The sequence below is a fragment of the Galleria mellonella genome, unplaced genomic scaffold (genome assembly GCF_026898425.1).
Source record: "Galleria mellonella isolate WM207_F2 unplaced genomic scaffold, CSIRO_AGI_GalMel_v1 utg65, whole genome shotgun sequence".
Lineage (NCBI taxonomy): Eukaryota > Metazoa > Arthropoda > Insecta > Lepidoptera > Pyralidae > Galleria > Galleria mellonella.
This window is the reverse complement of record NW_026442138.1, coordinates 4,044,434-4,071,138: the sequence shown is the minus strand read 5'-3', so window position 1 is coordinate 4,071,138 and position 26,705 is coordinate 4,044,434. Positions and strand designations below refer to the sequence as shown.

At 32.4% G+C, this 26,705-nt stretch overlaps 4 protein-coding genes across 4 annotated transcripts in view; 2 read left to right on the top strand and 2 right to left on the bottom strand.

The window, feature by feature from the left end:
• Window positions 1-1,082, bottom strand: part of LOC113519610 (DNA polymerase epsilon catalytic subunit 1) — a 33,214-nt gene extending 32,132 nt beyond the window's left edge. Inside the window, exons 1-2 of the mRNA XM_026904730.3 lie at window positions 828-1,082; window positions 627-750 (exon numbers count right to left, since the gene is read on the bottom strand). Coding sequence (XP_026760531.2) covers window positions 627-750; window positions 828-910 — 207 coding nt within the window. The 5' untranslated portion in view covers window positions 911-1,082. The remainder of the gene's footprint in view (window positions 1-626; window positions 751-827) is intronic.
• Window positions 1,083-6,407: 5,325 nt separating this feature from the next.
• LOC113519774 (mRNA export factor Gle1) lies at window positions 6,408-8,741 on the top strand. The gene has a single exon (XM_026904972.3). The coding sequence runs from the start codon at window positions 6,560-6,562 to the stop codon at window positions 8,516-8,518; it is 1,959 nt and encodes a 652-aa protein (XP_026760773.2). The 5' UTR covers window positions 6,408-6,559; the 3' UTR covers window positions 8,519-8,741.
• A 1,427-nt stretch (window positions 8,742-10,168) lies between these two features.
• On the top strand, window positions 10,169-20,009 carry LOC113519839 (DDB1- and CUL4-associated factor 10). Its single transcript, XM_031913396.2, has 11 exons — window positions 10,169-10,600; window positions 11,380-11,493; window positions 13,058-13,427; window positions 13,913-14,068; window positions 14,306-14,365; window positions 15,301-15,488; window positions 16,736-16,874; window positions 17,522-17,604; window positions 18,022-18,177; window positions 18,673-18,829; window positions 19,479-20,009. Exons 1-11 carry the CDS (start codon window positions 10,380-10,382, stop codon window positions 19,752-19,754), a joined length of 1,920 nt encoding a protein of 639 aa, XP_031769256.2. The 5' UTR covers window positions 10,169-10,379; the 3' UTR covers window positions 19,755-20,009.
• LOC113519660 (electron transfer flavoprotein subunit beta) lies at window positions 19,998-24,441 on the bottom strand. The gene is made up of 6 exons (XM_026904816.2): window positions 24,262-24,441; window positions 23,902-24,060; window positions 22,911-23,069; window positions 22,428-22,508; window positions 21,121-21,261; window positions 19,998-20,303 (listed from the first exon to the last, which is right to left on the bottom strand). The coding sequence occupies exons 1-6, from the start codon at window positions 24,310-24,312 to the stop codon at window positions 20,133-20,135; spliced, it is 762 nt and encodes a 253-aa protein (XP_026760617.1). The 5' UTR covers window positions 24,313-24,441; the 3' UTR covers window positions 19,998-20,132.
• Window positions 24,442-26,705: the final 2,264 nt, after the last annotated feature.

Below are 26,705 nucleotides of genomic sequence, written 5' to 3'. Positions count from 1 at the left end.
AAACTAGGAATAAATGATGAAGAAAGCATTAGATTCTTATCTGATAGTGCAGCTGTACTGAAAGCATTATGAAACAAGACAAAATAACAAATTAATAATTGACTGCTACTGGGTACTAGATAACATATCTTCCAATAATTGAGTTATCTTCCAGTGGATAAGAGGGCACAATGGATCTTATGGTAATGATGCCACAGACGAGCTAGCTAGAAGGGGTTCTAGTTCATTTATACACAATAAGAGCCACAAACAGCCCTCTATGTCAAGGCTGTTTTGATGCTGAAAAAACGGCTGTTCACATAAACTTGGAATGTAAAGCTGTGGCCCTTCAACATTCAAAAATCCTCAGAATAATGAGGTTGCTCTGTGAGGCCTGTAAAAATCCCAGGAAGCTTCTGTGCTTCCGGGCGGAGCTAAGTTCGCTGTACTAGCCATAACCCATACATACAATGGCCCAAATGAGAGGCTTAGCACGGAAAATAGAAATAGATAATAGAAGAAATAGAGTCCAATTTACACTACATACATACAATGTTATGCTAGATTCTAATAATCAGTACTTCTTTTTAATTATAAGTAGTTTGTAAAATATAGAAAACTGTAACAGTATTGCCATGAATACTTACTGTATGCATATTAATGAGATAACCTGTCCTTTCCTTAGTATCACGCACTCTTTCGAATCCATATTTGGAATCTATTTTATCATTTTCCAATGCCACACGGATACGAGACTCTGATGACTCCTCTCTAAAAATTATTTTCAATTACAGATATGTAAAAATAAAAAGCAATAAATACTTATGTCCAAACAAAAACATTGAAACCTAGGGCCTGACGATGATCCTGCATCTTTCTTGACACTGTCCTCTCTATCACCTCTGTATTTTCCTGTATTCTGTAGAACCATTGTCTCTTTATTGTAACTTTACAAAATAAAAATCATATATTATATAAAAATAATTAGAAAAATAACATTAGTAAAACACCAAAACAAATAATTGTCTTCTGTCAGAAATTCGCGCTAAATTTATATTTTTTATATTAACCTTAGCTGTAAGGAAATCTTGTTGACAGCTTATGAAGTTCAATATCTGGGGTAGACTGTCAACAACGTAAAGGAAACTAAAATATATAAAACCTGTATTTATACACCTTTAAAATATATGTTCCTACTAATTTATCTCACTACGTTCTAAAATAAAATGTGAAAATTAGAAGTGAGACGTATTTATCATAACATATAAAAATCACAAGTATTTGAAGATAACAGATAACAGTTGAAAAATATTTATTACTTTAAATTTTCTCAATCGGTAATGTAATACCTATGTATTTACATGTCAAACATGGACTGTTTCATTTATTACTTATATTACATTCAATCTATAGCAGGTGTTTATAGGCTACTGTAACTGCTTACCATCAGGTGGGCCGTATGCTTGTTTGCCACCACAGTGATATAAAAAACAAGATAAAGCACACTTAATTCTAACTAATTAAATTCACTTAAAATTAATTCAACTTCAATACGTAAAAATAATTAGAAATGATTCTGTTCATAATTCCACCGAAACAGCTTTGAGCATTTTTTTTTATTAGATGAAAATGAATGGTAACACCGCCTGCGCAAACGGGATACGCTGGCGGGACACCAGTGAAAGGTGATCGATGAGGATGAAAACAGGCCAGTTAGTCCATCATGATGAATTCATTAGGAATTAATCATGATAGTTTCCAAGGGGAACCGCGAGGAGGTCGATATACTAACAATCCCTTTCCCCTCCTTTGAGCATATGTTGTTCTTATTCTATTCTCTCTCTCGCTCTAACATACAAATTATTATATTTTTTGTCTTGTAAATTTCCAATCTATACTTTATAATCTAAGGTCCTTAAAAAAATAAAAATAAATGTTAAAAATTGTCATATCAGCAACTATTTCTTTTTTAATATTGGCAATGAGTTAATTTTGCCCATTATCTAACAGCAAGGAATTATAAATCTTTGCCCATTATATAATACTACTAGTAAAAATAAATCGTTAAAGCAGCTATTTGCTAAGAACAAGTAATTCCTTGTTCTAAGGCTACTTGTCATTATCAAAATTTAAAAAATCTACCAATGCAACTGTCGTATGTAAATTTCAACTATACCACCGTCCAACGATGCCATTTACAATGTATTTTCTCAATTATTAACTTCTCACAATGGATTACAAAGTCCTAATAATTCAGTGGAACTGTCGTAGCATAACAAACAAGAAATCAGACTTATTTTATTTGATTAATAAATATAATCCTTTTATAATAGCTCTACAAAAGACTAGGTTAAAGCCAGGATATCCTTTTAGGATTTCAGGCTTTACAAGTCTCCGAGATGATAGAGCTGACGGATATGGCGGTGTTGCCATATTGGTCAAAAACTCCCTTCCTTTTTCTTCTTTTTCGCTTCCTGTATATAGCGGCATTAATGCAGCTGCTATAATTATAAATGGTATCTGTTTTGTTACTTTATATATTCCTGATCCTACATGCCAAATATATTCACAACTAGAACAATTATTTTCAATTTTACCTAAACCTTTTCTCGTAATGGGCGATTTTAATGCTCAACACCAATCGTGGGGCAGTTCTACTTCTAATTTTTATGGTGGAAAACTCCTGACGATAATTGACACTTACAACTTATGTATTATTAACTCAGATGTACCAACACGTAGAACTGCACCGAATGAAGGGTTTAGTGCTCCTGACATTTCAATATGTTCTTCTGATTTAGCTTCTTCACTGTCGTGGTATCCTCATTCCTCTACTTTCGGAAGCGATCACTTTCCCCTCATTCTTTCTTTTCCAATTTCCATTCCCTCAAGTCGAAAGAGTGGTCCTCGGCTTAAATATAATTTATCAAATGTAGACTGGAATATTTACAAACAATATTTAGATAATAAAATATCGGAGTTACCTATTGTTTACCATGGAAATGAACATCAATGTTGTAATGACTTGATGATAAATATGAAGGAGGTTGCTGATTTATTATTTCCTGTTAAAAATAGTGCTTCAGGGAAAATTCCCTCGCCACTTTGGTGGGACAAAGATTGTACGGAAGCAATTAAAAATCGTAAAGAGGCTGAAAAAAATTATAATAATTACATGACACCAGAAAATTTTGAAATTTACACCGCAGTTTCACGTTCTACTCGAAAACTACTGAAAAAAAAGAAATTAGAAGGCTGGAGAAGATTTTGTTCTTCTATCTGTCCAGAAGTTAATTCATCAGTCGTTTGGAATAATATTAAAAGATTCAGATCTGCCTTTAGTGATCATACATCACGTTCTGCACTCGATTTAACTTTAGCGAATAAATTTTTAGATCGCCTTGCTCCTAGTTATGTGCCGGAATGCCTTTACAATATTTCTCTATCCGTCTCTGACGAATTATTCGAACTTGACTCTCCTTTTACTCTAGTAGAACTTAAAGGTGTTCTAGCTTCTATTAAAGACTCTGCACCGGGAGAAGACGGTATACCGTATTCCTTTTTTAAAAATGCTAGCGATGCGACATTAATTTACTTTTTAAATATAATTAATTCCATAATTATTTCGGGAAATATACCTACTTCATGGAAGTCTCAGATTATTATACCATTTCTAAAGCCTCATAAACCACCTTCTGAACCATCTTCATACCGTCCTGTTGCACTTTCCTCTGTCTTACTAAAGCTAGCTGAACATTTAGTGAAAAACCGTCTAGAATGGTTTTTAGAAAGTAATAACTTACTATCCCCGAACCAGTTTGGTTTTAGGAAAGGTAAGAGCACCTTAGATAATGTGAGCATTCTTATTTCAGATATTCATATAGCTTTCTCACAAAATTTGTCAATCCTCTCAGCCTTTTTAGATATAAATTCTGCCTATGATAATGTAATAATTTCTATTTTAAAAACTAAATTACAAGCTCTAAATGTACCGGTAATGCTTTCTAATTTCATTATTAATATTTTATCAGAAAGAACAATATATATGAATTTAGATGAAGATACCAAATTATCTAGAACAGTATGGAAAGGCCTTCCACAAGGATCTGTTCTCAGTCCAATCTTATTTAACATATACACATACGATCTAGAATTATTCCTTGATAAATCCGTCAAAATTTTACAATATGCTGATGATCTTTTATTATATTTTATTGCGAAGTCCATAGAATCTGCTTCTGCCAAATTATCTGATTCATTAGATTTGTTAAAAACGTGGTTAGATGCAAATGGTCTTAATCTTTCTGTAACCAAGAGTAGTGTAGTTTTGTTTTCAAGAATGAGATCACCGCAACAAATTAAGGTGCTTTATGATAACTCATACATTCCTATAAAGACTGAAATTAAATTTTTAGGTATCGTGCTAGATAATAAATTAACAGGTCTGTCCCACTGTAATTATATTTCTACGAAATGTGAGCGTAACCTCAACATTCTTAGGTGCCTTGCTGGAGTTTGGTGGGGAGCACATCCCGTTTCACTAAAACTTGCTTATAATGGTCTTATAAGGAGTGTCATTGATTATGGAACTTTTTTGTTAGCTCCAGGAAGTTCATTTGCTTTTAAGAAATTGGATTTAATTCAATCAAAGGCCTTGAGGATTATCTCTGGAGCAATGAAATCAAGTCCAATCAATGCTTTACAGCTCGAAGTCGGTGATCCACCTTTGGTTTTAAGAAGACAATATCTATCTGATCGCTTCTTTTTTCGTTGTTTACAATTATCTGATCATCCGCTTATTCAAAAGTTATCTCAACTACATATCTTTATTTCGTCTTCATCTTATTGGAAACATAAAAAACCTCCATGTTTAATACAAAGTTATGAAAAATATAAATCCATAGAATCTCCCACTTTTACATCGTCCTGTTTTCCCATTTATAAATGCTCATATCAATCTTTAGTTTTATCTCCTAATATTAAATATGATTTTGGGTTATTAAAAAATGATTCAGAATTGAATGCCAAATTTATGTTTATAACTGACATTGAATGGAATGAATGGCACTACATCTTTACTGATGCATCAAAACCAGACAATAGCGGTTGTGTAGGTGTGGGTGTGTTTCATTCACAATTTAATATCGTTCAAAAAATTAAACTTCCACCGGAGTCTTCAGTTTTTACCGGGGAATGTTATGGTATTTTAAAAGCTGTAGAATATATACTTTTAATGAAATTACATAAGGCAATAGTTTTCACTGACTCTATGAGCTCTTTGCAAGCTCTAGCCAAATATCCGTTTAAATCAAAACCAGTTTATCCCATTATTTGTGACATAAGACAAAGTCTTTATCTTTGCATGTTGAGAGGTTATTCCGTTTCTTTTGCCTGGTTACCAGGACACAGTGGTATTAGCGGCAATGACAAAGCTGACCTTATTGCAAGAGAGGCTGTAACTTGTGGTGATATGTATCCGTATCATAATTACTGTAGTGACCTAGCTTGTCTCCCAAAAATATATTTAAGGTATGCCTGGAAGGAATATTGGGAAAAAACAAGTACAATAAAAGGAAGATTTTATCGCCTTATACAACCCGATATTCCTTTCAAACCATGGTTTTGTAAATTAAAGCTTGGAAAGACCGCAACAACTATTATAACTCGTATGCGTCTAGGTCACGTATGCACACCTTCTCATTTATACAAGCTTGGTATTGTACAAAGTTCGTCGTGTAATTGCGGTGCTGAAGTGGCGGACTTGAATCATATATTCTTCTCATGTTCTAAATTTGACCACACCTCCCTTTTTAATCATCTCCGATCCATCCGTGTTCCATTCCCAACTTCTATTCTTACTCTACTTTCTTCCAATGATCCTATTATCTATAAAATACTATCTTCATATATATATGATAACAATATTAAGATTTAGTTATATTACATGAATACATTTATAGTTGCATCAATTGCTTTTCCTATATATTTATAAGTATATTCTCATATGTACAAGTATATGTTTCATATCCTATAAATATCCTAGACCTAATCCTTATCCTTTCTAAATTCGTTTGTGTTAGGTATTTTTATTACTATTATCGTTTCCCCGTTTTGTTCTTGGCAAAATACCCTAATATCGGGGTGAACGCCACAAAAAAAGAAAAAAAAAAAAAAAAATTTCAACTAGGTAAAAGTCATTTTATATAAAAAAAGTTTGTATAAATATATGCAACCAGTTTTTATTTGAAAATTTTAGTATATAAAGTAGCAAATTTTTACGATAATATAGATAAAAACAGATATTTGTATTGTAGAGAGACATTTATTATAAATTATTGTACGATACTATGAATATTCATTACTTTATTCTGTTAATACTTATAGTTGGATAAAGTTATTACACACTTTTGCTTACGTAACGTTTTAAACGTGATGTCGACTCTGAATTTGATTTGTAATCCTTTTTCCTCAGACAGTGTCGCTAATCTGATTTGTTTTTGATAGTATCATCTGAATTCTTGTTATTTTACTTATAACTTTTTTAGTTTAATTGCAAAGTAAGTGAAATATAAACTTTACAATGGACATGGAAGACTATAATATTGATACAAACTCTAAAAATAGTAGTTACAAAAAGACCGATTTAAGCATTTCTGATCAGCTGGCCGATTTCAAAAAACTACGTATCTCGGCTTTGACTAAAGCTGCTGAAATTAGCCCTTTAATAAAAGAAGTAACTATTGGACCTAATAGTCCAATAAAAAAGCAGGAAGTGCATGTTGAGAGACCGGTAATAAATACTGTTAAAAAAGGAGAAAATCTAATCGAGGACAAGATCCGTGAAGATTTACGTTACACACTTATAATGAAGGAGTATGAGACAAAAATGCAAAAGACGACAGAAGATTCATTCAGGGAGTTAATTGAGAAAATGATCGCGAAACGAGCAGAGGTTATGGGGAAATATTGGAAGGCTCAAAGTGAGGAATGTGAACGCAGAGCACTTGAGCGAAGGAATCGTAAACTACAGATGTTAAAACAACAACAGGAAAACGATAATGTATCTCTACTAGAAAGAGCCAAGTTAGATGAACAGAACACTCAATTAGTAAATAAACAGACAATTGAGAACATGAACAGAATTTTAGAAGAACAGAATAAAGCAACAGCACGTTTTGCCGCTATCACTGACAGTCATACAAAAATATGCATATGCTATAGTGAAATATCAAACCTCATACAAACAGAACCATTAGGAAAAACAGTGTGTGATAAATATGTATCTTTAATTGATACTGTTTTAGGAAATATCACCATTTTATTAGAACTGTGTAAGACCGGTGCTATCACTGAAAAGGAGGTGAAACAAGCTGAGATTTTATCTCTAAACATTGACAATGTCAAAACAAAGATAATTGAAGATTTGCATGAAATTAAACAGCAGGAGTTAGTAAAGAAACAGAAGGAATTGGAGGAAGAGGCTAGAAAAAAGAAAGAATTAGAAGAGAAGATGACTCAAGAAGCTAAAATAAAAGAAGCTGAAGCTGAAATAACTGTTATTCAAGATCCATCATTACAACATACTAAAAAAGTTAAACCAACATTTTATTCCTGTAAGAATTATAGTCACTATGAAGAACTTAAAACATTCTTAGATGAATATGAAGCTCAATATAAAGAATTGTTAGAAAATGTTAACCTAAAGAAATTCAGATTTGACTGTCAGAAAGCTGTCAATACACCAGTGAATGCTTTGTCATCGGTTAGTGGCCTTCATATAAAGGATAAGTATGAAAAATTGTCAAAATTATTAAAGGGTGACAGAGTACAAGTGTTGGATACATATGTGACAGCCACTCAACATCCACAGGGTTTATTCTATTGCACAGCTCTGCTAGCGAAAAAAATTGTACAGCAAGGTGACAGATTGGTCTCCAGTAATCCAGAGGCAGCTTTTCCCCTTGCCGCCATTGCAGTAGCCTTGTCATCACAGTTTCCAATATTTGGCAAATTGTTGGAAGCAAACTTTCATAAACAGTGTCCATATTTGGTACCAATGTACTTGCCTCAGAAAGAAGGGCAAACTGATAAAGAATTCTACCTCTCAAGAGGTTACACATATAATGAAGATGGTGTGGTAGAGAAGCAAGATAAGTTTTTGAAGAGAATATCAGGCATATTCCAACTTCAATGTGCCATATGGATAGCGAAAACACCTAGGTTCTTAAATACTCCAAATCCTTACAGCTTAAAATATGGTTGGTGTTGGCTGGCTTCTTTTGTAAATTTGAAACCGGAAGCAGACATCAGTGCTACATTACTCAATGATTTCTTCACTATTTGTGGCCATGAGTTCTTTAAACATTATGGAAAACAATTTACAAAAGTTATCAAACTAGTGAACACGGATTATCTTACAATATTGCAAAGCATTGATGAAGGTGGCCCTAAAACCAGATTGGAGGTTTTCCTTCAGAGTGTATTAAAATCTGGTCATATTCCACCACCAAATGGAGTATTACAGCCTAACACATGGTAATACTAATTTATAATTCAAATGTATAATGATTGTGTTTCTTATGATTTTTTTAATAATTAATATCAGACAATTATTTATTTATAGTTTTTTGTAATAAGTAATATAGATATTTTTGTATAATGTTGTTTTCAAATTATATAATATTATAAGCATAATATCCCATTTTGTATATGTCTGTATATTTTCATGAAATTCAATAACTGAAATAAATTGTAATTGACATTAACAATCTTGTCTTATTTATTGTAAATAGCTGTAATTTCCAAAGCAAAATCTATTTTGATATATATTTACTTTGAAGGTAGAAACAACCATTTTGTCTACCTATTCAGAAAATCTATTTTATTTTCACTCATATTTTTGCCTTAAGACATAGTGGTAATGAAATGTTGCTGTGTAAATAGGATTCTAAATTTGATTAATCACGACTTGTTTCATAAATCAAAGATTAAATAGACTATCTTATATGCCTATCCTCCACTGGACAGTCCGTGTCTGTATTCAGTGGAAATCTAGTTTTATATCTTATATCCTCATCAGGTAGGTCTTAAGATGAACATAGACAAGACTAAAATCATGTCTAACCTCCATGTCACATCTGTTGAGGGTTGGAGTTGAGGTTTAAGAGAAACTCTGATAGATAGCAGTTCTGAATATTTAATGTCTTTATTTAATTACATTAGTATACCAGTTACGATCGAGAACACTACGCTCAAAGTTGTCGACGAGTATAGATATCTAGGACAAGTTATCCGAATAAGTAAGTCCAACTCCAACCGAGAGGCTGACGAACCAACTCGGCTGAGCAGCATTCGGAAAACTACGCCATATCTTCCTTCATCAGAGTTTGAAGACGAAGGTCTTTAAGCAATGCGTGTCACTAGTGATGTCTTAAAAATTAAATAAAATAATAAAATTTCAAATTAATCAGCGGGCTTAGGAGAGGGCCATGGTCGGAGTTTCTTTGCGTATTAGAATCCGAAACGAGGATATCCGCAAAAGAAACAAAGCAACCAACTTAGCCCGAATGGGCTGGCTACATAACTCGAAGAACAGACTACCGATGGGAAAAAAGGTTCTTGAGTGGCGACCCCATACAGACAAACATTGTGTAGGGCGACCAACTAGATGAAGTGACGATCACAAATACATTGCAGGGAGTCAATGGATGGAGATGGCTCAGGATCATTCCATATGCTAGTCTATGGGGAGGCCTAGTCCATCAGTGGACGGATAATGGCTGAGATGTTGATGATGATGAAATTATATCCTATTAAATTTTTTATATCCTATTAAATTATTTGACCTTGTTGCTATAAGGTTGAAAACAAAAAACAGAAAAACATATTGAACCGTCTATGGCGGTCATTAGTGTCACATTGACAGTCAATCGGATAAAGTGACACTCAACACTAAATATGTCATACTGAGGTCGATTCTGAGATGCCATTTTCTGAATTATCTCTTATCCTAACATTTTAAATTGATAATTTTAAGAAAATACCATTTCAACGGTCATCATAAATTAAATCTATAGAAATTTTGATTTAATTTTGTTAGAAATTTAATGTATATTGATCCTTAGAATAAATATTTAGTTGTAATATTGAACCTAAATTTTAATTTTAGAAATAGGTTTAGAGAATGGTTCTTCAGAATCGACCCCACTGTCAAACACTGACGGTCAATTACTTTTGGTTTATAATATTTTACAATCTAATATTCTAATTAAATTATTAAACGAACACGTTGAAATGTGTGACAATAGATTTTTAATAGTTTAAATTAATTTGATTGATATGTCGTGTACTTATATGCAGCAGCTCGTTTATACTGCCACACATTAAGTTTTTGTAACATAATGCCCAACAAAGACAGAATGAATTTTATGGCGAGGCATTCGGCATTCAGCCCATACCGGCTGATGCGAAGAGAGACTGGATTCGGGACGCCCATTGGAGCTGGAGATGCTATGGCACGAAGCCTTTATTGTGGCATGAAACCGATAGCATCCTGGGACTGCGAGCAAGCCAACGCACTTCCCACTGGTGGGGTCTTCAACCTTGAGTTTTCCCCGGAAGGGTGAGTGCGGTCTTTTTAAACTTAACCAGTTAGCCTTGAATTATTTGTATTTAACAGCATTCTAATAAATACATTTACAAGAAATTCTTTGCCTTTAAACAGCTGATCATTATTTGTGTTTATAGTAAGTTAAGAGTCTCAAAATATGAGTTGCAATTCTTTTATTATTTTAGATATCTATATTTTATTTCACACACAAAAACATCAGACTATAAAGAAAAATTTAATACAGTTGTTTTCTTTCTTTTATATCTGTAAGAATTTTCTTCCAGCAAACCTGATACAGAAATTGTTTTTCTTTATTTAAATTAAGCTCATTATTATAGTAAAAAATTACAAGAAATATTGGCCAGCATTTACTATGTACATTTTAAATTAAAAATAAAATTACTCAATGGAGAATAAATAATTTATTAAATTACATTTATATATTCTTTTCATTAACTTTTATTACTTTATATAAATTTTGCATATTATATCTTATTGTATTAACACAAAATATGGTTGGCTTTTATTTATCACATACTTAATAAAAACCAATGATATTTTGTATATATAGAATGTCATTATCTATATATTGTTCAATGAATTAAGTATATTGGTATATTATTTATTTCATTCTTTTTTATTATTTTAAGTAGGAAGAAAATATATGAACACAGCAGGGTATTGTCTCTCTTGGTTTTCATAACCAGTACTACAGGATTTAGCTAGTTATGTCATGAATTACATAAATCCATCTTGGTGATAAGATCATAACTTTGTATAAATATTTACAGTACATTATTAGTAGCTGCATGTGAGAAGAAATCCATACAAATATTTGACCCACTGACACATCAGAGGATTCATTCAGTGAATGCTGCACACTCAGATTGTGTGAACTGTGTTAAGTAAGTATTGACTGTAAAGTATTACATAAATTTGTTATTTGTTTACAACTTTTTATTAATGTGAAATTAAAGATATTTGGATATTCTTTACTTAATTACATGTTTTAATTAGGCAGGGTTCTTAATTTGAATATTATCCAATATATAATATTCAAATTAAGAACTCTATTCTAAATCTAATTTAAAGTCTGGTGTATGTATTATCTTGATATGCTATCTAGAAGTGGCCTATTTCTTTGGATTTTCTACTTTTGAAATACATGGGTATGAAATGATGGATGAAAAGCTAGTTATAAGTAGTTCATCAGTGGGTTATATGTAACTACAATATATAAAATTATATATTTTGCTCTATTTTACCTATTTATAGTAAATGGATATGTATTAAACTTGGTACACAGATAGACTCTACACTTGATTAACACACATGATATGTTTAGTAAAATACAATAATAAAATCAAAAAGCCTTCTAAGTTTAGTGGTTTGAGACTGAGTAAGCCATATTTTGAAATGCTTGATAGTTTATATTTGGTAATGATAATAATAAATAACTTTTTATTGGAGTTAACCTAATTATATTTTTTTATTAGTAATTTTTTTTATGAATCTACCTACCTACCTAGTTTGGAATTCAAAACAGTACAGAGTTGATTACAATTCTGTTTCATAACAAGCAATAAATATGGTTTATAAATTTTAAAGTTCAAAACTTATAAACCATGTACTATAATAATATTTCAATATTATAAATATGGAAATGTATTAGTTACCTCTTGGTGTTTTAATGCATTATGAGATCTGGCATATTATATGAGTTGGAGAAAAGTTATAGGCATATTATAGAGGGGGCTGGGTGGACTTTGCCCACTTCAGTATTGTCTTGTTTTACACACTCCAAAATGCGAACCAAGCTTCGCTAAGACATATCTGAAAGTACACTGTTATGTAGCTTTTAAGTTTTACTTTATTGAGGTGACATTATGCCCAGTAGTGCCAAGCTGATATTAAATTTCTTTTTATATCAAATCAACATATTAGCTACACAATTTACTTTAGGTTATACTGAAATTGTTTGTCGTTTTTCTTTTCTTTATATATATATATATATATATATGTATGTATGTATGTATGTATGTATGTATGTATGTATATATATATATATATATATATATATATATATATATATATATATATATATATATAACACAATGTCTATGTATAAACATAATGTCAAATAATGCTCCAGTTTTTTTCTATAATGTGTTATCTGTAGTACAATACTTTTGGTTTAAAATAAATAATCACCACATAAGCTTCATTAAAATATAACACATAAAGATAAAATTAATTCGAATAACATACCTTCCATATCTGTACTAGAAAAACTCTAAATGTCTAAATTCGAAATTCAATAAAAAAAATCAATCATTTTAATTCATTGACTAGAATTCTAAAAGGTATTATTGTTCGATTTATAATGGTTATAATAATAAAGTATACGCATTTAAGATGGCATTATATATTATATAAGTTATATGAGTTGTAACATGGTGTTCTTTCTAGATTTCTAGACGGAAGAATGTTCGCCACATGCTCAGACGATACCACAATAGCATTATGGGATATAAGGAATATGAAGAAAAAAATACGCTCACTGAGCGGTCACACGTCGTGGGTGAAAAATATAGAGTTCTCATTCAAAGACAAGCTTCTAGTCACGTCGGAACTGAACGGCAGTATTTACACATGGGATATTAATTCTTATACAGAATGTAATCTGGTGTACCAAAGAGTATTTCACGCGTCCGGCCTGATGCGGTGTCGGCTGTCGCCGGATGCTCGGCAAATGGTTATGTGTACGACGGGCGGTCTCCTCGTCATTATTCACAACTTGAATCTGTCCACTTTAGCACAAGATTTGCACGGATTTAAGGTATTTGAAAGTTTTATTTTAAATTGTTTTATAGTCAGTGTTCCATGTCTAAAAAATATAATATAGCAAACAAACTAAGGGTTTAAGGGTTGTGTTTGAAAGAAAGTAAACTTTATACATATGAACAGTACCTTGTATATCACAGAATACGCTACACTCATCGCACTTCATACGTTTTGCCACGTCTGAGGATTAAGATTTAGAAGATGTGCTTTACCTGTACTATTAAAAGATCCCACAAAATTCTGACACACTAACATTATAAAATGAAGAAAACACCAAATTTCTCTACCTTCCAAAATATTATTATATAATATACAATCGTTAAGTTATATATACATACTGTTTGGAATGGAAGCATGCTACTACAAGTAAAGCTACTTTCTATCCTATCAATCAACATATCTCGGTCACATGAACCGATTCGCTGATAAAAGTCAGTGCGATATATTCTTGAAAATGCTTATAATTCATACATATTCCAGCCAAACCTGTACCGGTTAATGCAGACGAGCCACCAGTTGATACCAATCGCGGCTCTATACGACCATTTGTTTGATGAGAAACGAAAGGAGAACCGTATAGAGTTCGTATCGGACTTCCCAGATGGGAACGACGCTAAGGTCGTGAGTTCGCTGCAGGTTAGATTGCTGTTTTAATTTTTTCTTTACCGAACTAAATATATTTTTTGATCATTTTTTAATGAGTTAAACGCTCTTTTATGGAACAAAGTCACCGGGTACTCTTAATGCTTCAAATGTACGTTTGTATCAGTTAAAAATTACATGATTACTTTAAAAGATATCAGAAGAAATGACAATTTACTTATACAGGACTCACAGTGTTACGATTGAACAAAAAAATTAATCTCTTTTCAGATACATCCTCTAGGCTGGAGTGCATTAAGTAGAAATATTAGCCACGACGACAGATCTGAAGTAAGTCATAAAAACTACAAATAGTTAATCTTTCTTACACTGTGTAGATGCTATGTTTTTTCCACTAAATAAGAAAGTAATAATAATTGAAATCGTAATTTGAAAATAAAATTGAGATCATGATTTGAGCGGACTTTACACAGACTAGATTTTTAACGTATAGGTTTAAAAAAAACTTGATTTTTCCGAAATTGGAATTATATAAAATTCAGATTAGATTTATATTCCAACTAGATTCCTTATGTAATATCTTATACTACACTCAACTTGAATTGCATTGAAACTGTTCTGTGAGAAATAAAATGGGGTCACCTATAAATTACCTTTTATTTTTCAATTATTAAAAAACTAAGACCTTGCTGGATGTAAAATTATATATTTTTTGTACAATATTATATACTTGATAGAATAGATACAGCACTTGTTTATAAACATGGACCAAAAAAAGTCCTTCTTCAATTGACATTTAAGTTTTTTTTTTTTTTTTTTTATAAAACTTAGAATGGCAAACAAGCTGACGGCCCACCTGATGGAAAGTGGTAACCGTCGCCTATAGACATGAGCAGTACCATGGACATAACAGAGTATACTGTTTCGCCCATGATACCCCCCATGCGTTGCCATTCCTGAGGACTAAGGTGTTATTCCTCTGTACCCAGTAAATTCACGCCATATCCCACCCTTCAAACCGAAACACAGCCATGCAAACACAACTGCTTCACGGTTGAAACACGAATGGGACAGAGGTACCCAAGCAATCGACTTTTGTACAAAGTCTCCCTCTGGTCTACAATTTCATTATTTTACGTACATTCTTGGCGTCAGGGACAAGAGGTGGTTTGTTTACAATAATTAAAGCTTATCGCCATCCGCCATCGTCCGCTGATCGGACGCGACACAGTTAAGTGGTTAATGTTGGTAATGGCGCGTGGCAGTGGTCGTGCATCCACGACATCCAGGCGAGCGGCGAGCCGTCGGACAAGTCGACGCGAGACTGGCGGCGCGCGCAGGCGCCGCCGCCGCCGCGCCGGCCGCCGCCGCGCCGCTCGCTGCGCCGCCCGCGCCCGCGCGTCGCGCGCCCGCTGCGCCCGCAGACCTCCGTCACGCCCGCCGGCGAGGCCCCGTGAGTACACTACGCACTACGCACTACACGCTACACACTACACCGACATAGCATTTTCAGAAGTTCGAGCTAGTCGTGCAAAACGGCCATCTCTTATGAACGTCCCAAGTTTTTTTTTTATTTTTCTTTATTTAGGGACATTTGTCCTTTTAGGCACGTCAGTCCCATCGTACCGTAATCAATTTTAGGACATCATTGTATATATTTTAACAATCAAATGTTCACAATTTTACAAAATTTTAACAATCAAAAACACCACCAAATCAAATAATATTATATGAATGAAAGGAGTGTCGTGGAACAAAAAATAAAAACTTAATAATCTATGGTCCGATGCAGGCATCAAGGCAGGTAGATCTACATTAAAACGTCCCAAGTAATGCGGCTTTAATTTATCTAATTATTATTTCTTTTTTATTTGTCAGTATAGTCTGTTATATCCATGATGCTGTCCATGTCTATAGGCGACGGATACCACTTTCCATCAGGTCGGCCGTCAGTTCGTTCGCCATTCTAAGTTACGTAAAAAAAATCTATTGGCTGATAAAAGATTGATGAAAGCGATATACTAAAACTTTACGAAAGTGGAAAAAATACTTCAAATTACTTTAGTGATTAAATAACTGTGTTATCGGATGAAGGTGCCAAGAAACTCCAGAACTGAGGTGTATGCATGAAACTAGTTATGAAAGTGGATAAGTACTTAATAAATAAAAAAAATTTGGGTAATCGTTAAATTTGGTTCACGATCAGGAAAGAGGGATCCGTTAAAATATTATATTATTTCCAGTAGTCTTGATAATTCTTTATTACCTTTTTTTTATACCGTAGTGGTGGTATGCAATCGTGTATGCCAACTTACAATAATACTAAGGATGTCTTACAATAATACTAAAGACGTTTTACAATAATACTGAAGAAGTCGGTTTGAAGAGTGGGATATGGCGTGAATTTACTGGGTACAGAGGAATAACACCTGAGTCCTCAAGAATGGCAACGCATGGGGGGTATCATGGGCGAAACAGTATACTCTGTTATGTCCATGGTACTGCTCATGTCTATAGGCGACGGTTACCACTTTCCAGTGGGCCACTTTCAGGTGGGCCGTCAGCTTGTTTGCCATTCTAAGTTGTATAAAAAAAAAAAAAAAAAGTCACTTCCCCATTGCCATCCCTAAAGAAACCTATTTGCAACCCCTATTATTTAATTCCACAAATTAACTAACAGAACATTTGCTTCAAACCCAGATCTTCATCAGACCGTCAAATAGAAAGAGATAGCGATAGAGAGGAGGAGCCCGAAGCTGGTCCTAGCACTTCACGAATAGAACCGCCCAGCCCAAGTAACGGGTCTTCATCTACTGCCACTTCTTCGAGGCTCGGTGGTGTAAGTGACCATAATGTTTCGTTTAGCACTTCTACACGCTTGATCACACAGCGAGTAAACATTAACACCCTTATTCATAAAAATTAAAACCTATTTTCAATTGACTCCAAAAAGAAGGAGGTCCTTTTTTCGGTTATATTCTTTTTATGTTTGTTACTTAATACATACATAAACTGATTTGGATTTTTTTTATCTGATAGGATATTTATACAGATTAGTCCCATAAAAAAAAAAAAACTGTTTTTGACTTTTAATTATGTGTTACACTAATTTTTCATTTTCTTTTAAATTGGGAATTTAGTGTCAAAGAAAGAGACAGAACACTTAAAAAGCCAAAAAACTTTAATGAAAAGTTTGACATTTTAAATAATAAGGGACATGTTATTTAAGAGTTGGCACTACCCCTATATTAACAAAATTTGAATATGTATTCGATTAGCAAAAAGTGTAACACAATAAAATAAATTAATATTTATAGTGTTGTATAACTAATATCAATATGCTTTGCCCAAAATATCAATATCGGTGTGGTTTATAAATAATCTAGGAACTTTATAGTGACTCACTGGACTATGCAATCTCTCGTAATCGCTACATTATTTTCCTCTTTTATAATAGACAATTCATTAGTTTTTTTCCTCTACCAGGGATTATCAAGTATTCAAAATGATGTGTGGGAGGCATCAATAACTATCAAACAACATAGGGTATTACAGGAATTATACAGCAGGTTAGTGAGTTGATTAATCTCATTAGATTATTCCTATCCTTTATTTTTTTTTTAATGCAAAGTACTTTATCCAATAAATGTTTCGCGTCAATTGAAATAATTTATCAGTAAGCAGATATTTTATCATTATTAATAATTTGACAAAATTTTCATGTAAAAAATTAAAGTGAGTTGCTGCATCCGGCGCGCAGGACCAAAAATATTGTTTTGTACCAATAAAAAGCCATTACATCAATTGACAACAATATCTTAAATTAAATGTAAACTTTTTATTTTAATAAAAGACATGCTTAGCGTTAGAACGTCTGTTCTATAATCCTTTTTTATTTGTTGCAAATTAATTATAAATACTTATAATTAATAATGAATAAAATTTTAAATAATAACAAATAATAGAGATTTTATCTCGTACACCAGGGGCGTGGGACGGAACTTTAACATGCAGCGCATCATGGGCATCAACACGGGCATCGCGCCGCCGACGGCCATGAGACCGCGAGCGCTGCGCGGCGCCGTGGCGCGTCTGCTGCCGCACGCGCACCACCCACACCTCGCGCCGCACGCCGATCTCAGGTTACGACCTAATTGTTACTTGCATGCGCCTCGTACTGGTTTAAACTTAGGCTCGTATCACACGTATCTTGACGACAGAGGAGCAATACAACAAATCCGAGGGATTACCTGTGAGGTCCTGATACTGATACCTATGAGATTAACTACCACGTGGTTTCTCTTGGAAATCGGTCGTGGTTAATTCTAGTTAAATTCGTCACGAGAGGACAATATTTCACTGGTGCCTCGCCATCGTATACTGATAGCCATTATTCTATTTTCATCCATTAATTAAATATACGGTTAGACTGCACGCATTGGCATAATTAAAGTTTTCCAAGGGCTTGGTCCCTTAAAGAAGCCACATATGTACATGTTTTTACCTGTAGCTGATAATTTCTTTCCTGATCCTTCTCTAGACAATTCTCAATTCAATTTAAAAATATTGGAATAAACTAATCCGATGTTGGTAGCTATATACTTATAAAACACTTAATTTCTGCATGTTCACTACAGTCCCGTGTCGTTACCGTCGACGTCGGGGGAGACACCATCCGGGGAGCGCGCGAACTCGTGTGACGACGAATGGGAAACAAGACACTACATCAGACAAAACAGAGACAGGCTTCTTTATTATATAGAAGAGACCAATGAAGGCAAAGGATTTATCAAGGTATTCTAACGCGTTTACATACTAGATCATAATTGATATTTTATTTGTGACTTATAAAGGTTATCATGAATTTGAATTACGATTATATAAAGAAATAACACCTCTCGTCCCATGAACTCGTTTATGTAGCATACACAAGAGAGTTCATGGGCTGCTAACCTGCAAAATGAGATATTATCACTACCTTAACTCACGCAGTACGGTTATTGAATAATATTAGAAACATCATTGATATATTTAGTAGTAGCCTGCCAAAGATATTAGAAGCGGTTCAGAAATATCTAGAGTCGGGTTAAATACATTTATTATAACTTTGTATGTTAGCACGCTAGATTTATAACATTGATTTGGCTTTTGCTGTTATAATTATTTTTAATGAATAAATAAATAAAATAAATAATTATTGAAGGCCTAAATGTATAGTGTAATAGAAAAAGCGAGAACTCATCATCACTCTTCTCTCCATAAAGGTCTAAGCAGGTGATGAATATTTTATGAGTTATGATTTTCTTTGTTTTATTATTACAATATTAAAATGTATGTTCATAGAAAAATGTTTCTCGTCTATAGTCTAATTATAAAATTTATTGGTATATATATATATATATATGATATAAGTTTGAACATTAATATATTGTTTCATTTATAGGAATTATGTTACTCGGCTGACGGTCGACTAGTCTGCTCACCTTTCGGTCGGGGGATGAGGCTCCTAGCACTGAATGAGAATTGCAGCGAACTATCTCACTGCGTACAAAACAACAATGGACCCAAACCAATGGTGGATGTAGGACAAAGCCTAGGTATACATCAAGACTTAGTAGTGAGCTCTAAATTCAACCCTAGGTATCATATGCTGGTCACGGGCTGTCTCGAGGGAAAAATAGTTTGGTATGAACCTTACAGTGGAGAGGCAATGTATTAGTTACTTAATAAAATTAGTTATCACGTACACACATGATTTTATTAATTGAATCCAAAATAATCAAAATATGTGTACGGAAATTTTGTTTAAATGTGAAAATTATTTGACAAATTTTGATGAAATTTTCTAATATAATAGGAAAATGAAAACTGAAGGGAACATGTGGAGTTGATTTGTACTGCCATATATAATCGATCTAGTCGGTTTAATGTTATCAACTACAATGTATGGAATAAAAAGAAGTTAACTTGTTAATATTGTATATTCAATAACTTGACTACGTAATCCACAGTACTCCACAAAAATCTCGTGTAGAAAAACAATTTTTATATTTATACAGGGAAATAAACTCTGTTATAATAAATATACAGTGTATTTTCAAATGTGCCCGCCCTCCTTGAGTTTGGCGATGAGCGTATCGACATCGGGCACGATGGAGCCGGCCTGCCTCACTGGAGGATCTTCTACGGACACCACCTTGATCCTCGGTGTAAGATCCACGCCGAGGTCTTTTGCAGTGACTTTCTTTAGTGGCTTCTTTTTGGCTTTCTGTAGGAAAATATTATAGTTTGTATTCAACAATGCTGACTATATACTATAAAATCTGAACATATTTATTAATTAACAAAAAAATAATTCATACACTTGGATATTAATAGCAGCAACATGATAGGTTTTATTGTCAATTAAAAAAAAGTTAGGCTCTTAACAAAATTCTTAAGCATATTTAATGCTTGTATGAATATTCAACAAAGAGTAGTCCTTAATAGTAGTACTATTGTCACTTGCTATGCTTTACTAGGTACCATACATGTATGTCATGTTTACAATACTCATCATCATCATATCAGCCATCATTTGTCCACTGCTGATTATAGACCTCCCCTATAGACTGCCATAAGGAAAACCTGCAACGCATTTGAGATTGTCACTCCATCTAGTGTGAGGTCGTCCTACACTGCATTTGTCCATACAAGATCTTTTTTATTTTTATTTTATTTTTTTATACAACTTAGAATGGCAAACAAGCTGACGGCCCACCTGATGGAAAGTGGTAACCGTCGCCTATAGACATGAGCAGTACCATGGATATAACAGAGTATACTGATTCGCCCATGATACCCCCCATGCGTTGCCGTTCCTGAAGACTCAGGTGTTATTCCTCTGTACCCAGTAAATTCATGCTATATATCCTACCCTTCAAACCGAAACACAGCCATCATTCAAAAACCTTTCTTCTATATCATATTTCTTCTATATATTGATTCTTTGAGCTATGTGACCAGCCCGTTACCATTTCAGCTTGCTTATCCTTCAATTAGTTTATAAATAATGTCAGACAGATTCAGTAGTATAAAAAACATACCATAATATTTGGAAGAGTAGCGTATCTGGGCTCATTGAGCCTGAGGTCTGCACTGACAACAGCCGGTAACTTTGTTTTTACCACTTCAAGACCACCATCAATTTCACGGGTCACAGTCAAGCCAGAATCGGTCTTCTCTAACTGGAATAATAATTATTATTTAACATAGCTGTATAGAGATATTCCTGAGTTATATATATATCTAAAAAAATTTTTAGATCGCTAATTCAACAGTGCTTCAAATATTTTTGAATTCATTTAGGTATATAGAGTATACAGTATAAAGAATGAAGAAAATAGTTTCTATTCAGTTTCTTAGTTATTGAAACAATAATAAAAAATAAATAATGATAGTAATGAATGAATTAAATACTATATTCATAGAAATGTTTATTAAAATAGCATCTCTACGCTTCTGTGATTCTTGTATATCTCATTCTACTAGACTCGTAAATAACTACTCAATGTCAAAGTATGTAACTTTAATATATAAATAAATAAAAAAAAAATATTAGTGGACAAGGAAAAAAGTTCTGATATAATCAAGTTAATAGGTATTATGCTATCAAGTTAGCTTTTTTAAAAAACAAGTTATTCTAACATTTTGTGTGATACAGGAGCAGTTGAACAATGTAATTAAATACCCGTATATTAATATAATGTACAATTTATTGAAATATATGTTCTTTATTGCACTTGTAAATCAATTTGTGTGATAAAAGATTATTTCATAAAGTCTATACAAATAACTGTAAGACAATATCTGATAAAAAGTCGTAAAAGGTTATCATAGCTTAAACTTATTAGATAATTACCAATGAAGAATTATATTATTATAACTGAATTGTATTTTGTTATATATAAAATGAATTTCAAAACATATAATTTATAAGTACATATCCGATTAAATAATCCAACCTTTCAATAGGAGTTGAACACATACTTGTGGTGATGGCATTGGAAACCATAAATATCTTGGCAAATGACAAACAACCTCCTAGCCCATAATATAGATATGAGCACCAACATAGACATCAAAGGATATACTCTAATGCTTATAATATTCTACTGCATTACCAATCCTGAGAATTGATGTGTTATGCAATATACCTAATAATTTCACTGCCAGATCCTATCATCTATATTAATAATAATATGTTTCCGCCACCAAATAACTGTCATCCTATAAACTGCTTAATACATTTAGATATAAAGTTGCTTTGAATGTAAGTTATTCTTTTTTAATACAAGTTATTAAAAGAAACCAAACTATCATATTTAAATATTTTATTAGTATTTTTACATACCTTTGAAGCAAATGCTCCTTGAGGCCAGTCTAGGAATGCAGCTGTCATTTGTGCAGTTTGATTTGAGTCATCATCGATTGCCTAATACATAGTGAAAAAGTTATTGCAATTAATTTAAATAGATTTTATTTAAAATAACCATTTAATTTTTTTTTTTGCCTATAGAAAGCTACATTATCAGTGAATAATGTGAGCTGTACTTTCTTTAAAGAAACCATGTAAAGCCAGGGTGGATCACTAGTAACATTTTTAATATAAGCTTTCTTTTAATGACATTTTGAAATGACAAGTTGACAACCTACTTGATGAAAAGTGGTAACCATCACTTATAAACATGAAAATCACAGTATACACTGTGATACTCATAGTAGGTACTATTCATATGTTGCCATTCCTGAGGACTATGTTGCTAATCCTCCAAACACTAATATCACTGCCATATCCTACCCTACAAACTTAAAAATAACCATAAAAAAATCTCACCTGTTTGCCTACAATAACAAGATCAACTTTCTCATCTTGTGATAACTTTGCAAGTATCTTAGCCACATGGATCGGTTGCAAGCTCTCATACTCCGCTCCAGCTACCTCAACATGTATGGCTCTGTCCACACCCATGGCCAAAGCTGTTCTAAGAGTTTCCTGCATAACAAAAATATTAAGAATTATGCATTAGAGGATTTCTATTTTATAAAAGGTAAATTAAAATGATCTTGCAGGTATAAATAATTATTAGTAACCTGTCTGATCTCATTCAACTATAATTCTATTCTTAGTAATATTACAAAAAAAAAATTTGATTGATTGTTTGTAATGGATAATTTCAAAAATTACTCAACCAATTTTAAAAATCCTTTCACTTATAAAGCTACATTATCATAAGTAACATAGGTTATATATTATTTTAGAAAACTATCTATCCATGCAAAGCTAGACCAGTGGAGTTACTCTTGAAATAAATTCCAATATATTGCAATTGTGATGTTTCACACTCTTAAATTGCAATACAAGGGACATAATAGTTCTATACTGTTCCAATTTTAGCTTAATTCCTTATTGTCATTTCATTAATGTAAAGTTCAAAATTGTCATTGACATTAGATTGATATGGATATTAGATTTAAAGAAGGCCTACAGATCGCTAGTTTTATAAATTAAAATAATACCATTTTTATTTTTAATAGTAGTAGAAATATTGTACTACTAAAGAAAACTGCATATTCAGTAGATGTAGGATTATGTAAAAAAATTCATATATTTTCAAATGTAAAACTTATTTACTAATAATAATAGTAATTAGTGCTGATATCAATACATTAATATTACTTTGCAGAAATTAAGGCACTGGAAATAAACTTTAAAACCTAGACGGATTACGACCTGGTACTTTGCAGTAGGAATTCTTCTTAAAATACTACACGACATTGATATGAGCGGTAGTACTGATACTAGAATATGATGATGATAATAATACCTGCGATTGTGTTGGCCCACATGAGACTGCAATGACCTCACTGGCTAATTTTTTCTCCTTCAGCCTGACCGCCTCTTCTACTGCAATCTCATCGAAAGGATTCATTGAGTGTTTCACGCCATCAGTTACTACACCACTTTTGTCGGGCTTAACGCGAATCTGAAAGTAATCAGTTGAAGCAAGGTCAAATATTCTAATATGTACATATATTTAAATTTAGAAGTACTGGCACTTGAAGCAAACTGTTTCTTTGGTTAATTGAAATAATTAATTCATAACTTTTAATTCTCTGATAAAAAATATTAAATATGAAACTTGTCTGGTGAAAAGCAACCTTTGAACTTGATAATTATTACTCACTTTCACAGCATAATCAATAACTCTCTTTACACCGACTAATACTCGAGCCATTATACTTAACTTTTAATTAAATTTACTAAGAAAATTAAGCTTAAATTCTAGAAAATTAATAAAAACAAAATAATATCTAAAGAAGGTACGAAGTCCGTATATTAAAAAAAATTACAATATAGAGTAATTCTTTGACAATTCCTGATGTCAGTGAAATTATCTGACAGTTGAGTGAAGTCTCCAATTATCCATAGGTCTCCTTACTCTATACTGCTGTCTAGGACAATGTTACTAGCTTAAAAATCTATAAATCCTTTAATTGTTGAAAATAATTCATAATTAATCGATTATGTTTAGATTTTTCATAGGCACTTACCTATATCTCTTACTTAAAAGTTGATTCTGTATTATAATTTTCTAAACATAAAATATCAATTTGACGTCACAGCGATATCTTTATTCTAAGGACCAATATGAAATAAAGGTAGGAATAGTAATGATGTAACGGCCACATTGTTAGGAGTATACTTTAACAGGTCGACCTCCACGCGATTCTCACTAGAAATCATTGTGGTTAATTATTGATAAATTCGTTAAGATGATCTTTCACTGGTGCCCCGCCAGCGTATATCGATAGTGTAGACGGGCTTACCATTTCATTTTTACACATAACAAAAATAAGAATTAAATTTTACTAATAAATATAAATCTTTAGCAGAGAGACTGTACAAAGTTTGGTGGTAATTATAGATTATTACTTTTTGTCTGCGAATTTGTCCGCGTGACCGATAAATATTTCGATGATAGTCAATGCCCTTCTCCGTACAATATAGTACTAGCATACCAATTTCATATAAAAGCACCGAAAGATATCAAACAAACTTATTTTCATATTTATAATATTAACACAGTATAAGAAGTGCATGTGTATATATATAATAATAATGAGTAGGGATAATTTTTATATTATTATATGTATTACATTCCCTATTTCTAGAACTAACAAAATTTTTTATCGTGCCTCCTACCAAATTGTTTATAATTACTCCTCTCCATCCAAAGGTTGCCTGGAAGAGTTCGCTCTTAGCGATAAGGTCGCCCATTGTTTTCTCATTGTGATTGTTTCTTGTAATTATTTATATTTATAATAAGTTTACTATTGTAATCTTTTGGAGGAAACAATAGGAAGAGTATCTATCTATCTATTTCTTTTTACAGAGATATTAGTAAGGATTATAAATTCAATATTACTTTGTGTTGTCAGAACGTAAAAAAATATCTATGATAATTTATCATTGTTTTATAATATATATATAAAAAGTATGGAAAAAATTGAGGCATACAAAAAAAACAATTGTTGTCTATCCATATATTTATTATTATAAACATATCAATTACACATAACTGCCTAAATGTTAAGATAGGCATCCATCAATGCAGAACACTACAACAACACAAAGTACTTCTTAGTAGATTACTGTATTAAAAAATTTAATATTTTCCTTTTTTCTAGTGGATTTTGCCAATATATAATTAAAATTTAAACTTATGTCTTATAGAATATTACCTTACAACATTCGTAGAACATGTTATTATGCCATGAGCTTTTAGCATTTATTATAAGGTGGATAAACCTGTTTGACAAATATAGGTCCTATGTTCTAAAATACATCCAGTTTACATAAACAATGTAAAACTTTACAATATTTCAGTACACACACTGTAATGCTATCATTTATTCTAAAACATATATGTTTAAAAGAAAACCGTACATAAATATATAAGATAAGAGACCTTCATTGCATTTCTTATACGAAGTAGTTATTTAGTATTCATTATTTCTTATTTTGGGCCATAATTGCAACACAGGCGTGACAAATATGTACGTATGTAAATATTGTGGCACATTTTAAAATTGTTGTAAGGTGATGATAACTGTGGTTAAAAACTGGACCAAATAACTAAGTTTGTTTCTGGAGGCATTTTGATAATTATTGCAAAAATGTTCTAGTTAGAAATATAGTTTTATTTTTTTCCTGTAATATTCACATATATTTTTATAAATTGAGATTATTTCGTATTTTTTTGTTTTGAAAACTTCAGAGATAAGAGATCAAATGTACTAATGAAGCCTTCTTAACTAATACCCTCACTAGTAGGTCAATTTTGAAATTATGAAAGGAAATAAAAATATTTTTGCAATTATTTCCATTGCAATAAATGTAAAACTATTCCAATTTCAAATCGATAGGATTAGTAATTGTTGATATACCGCTGTGATAGACAAATAGACAATGTCGCACAGTAAAGTGGTTCCTTTATACTTTTCCAATATGGGACCCTAAAATACACAATTGTGTGAGAAAAACAGCTCTTATACATTTTGCCTCGTATTTACTACTAGCGGCCCCTCCCGGCGTTACCTTTTAAAATGTGGCCATTAAGGTTGCACT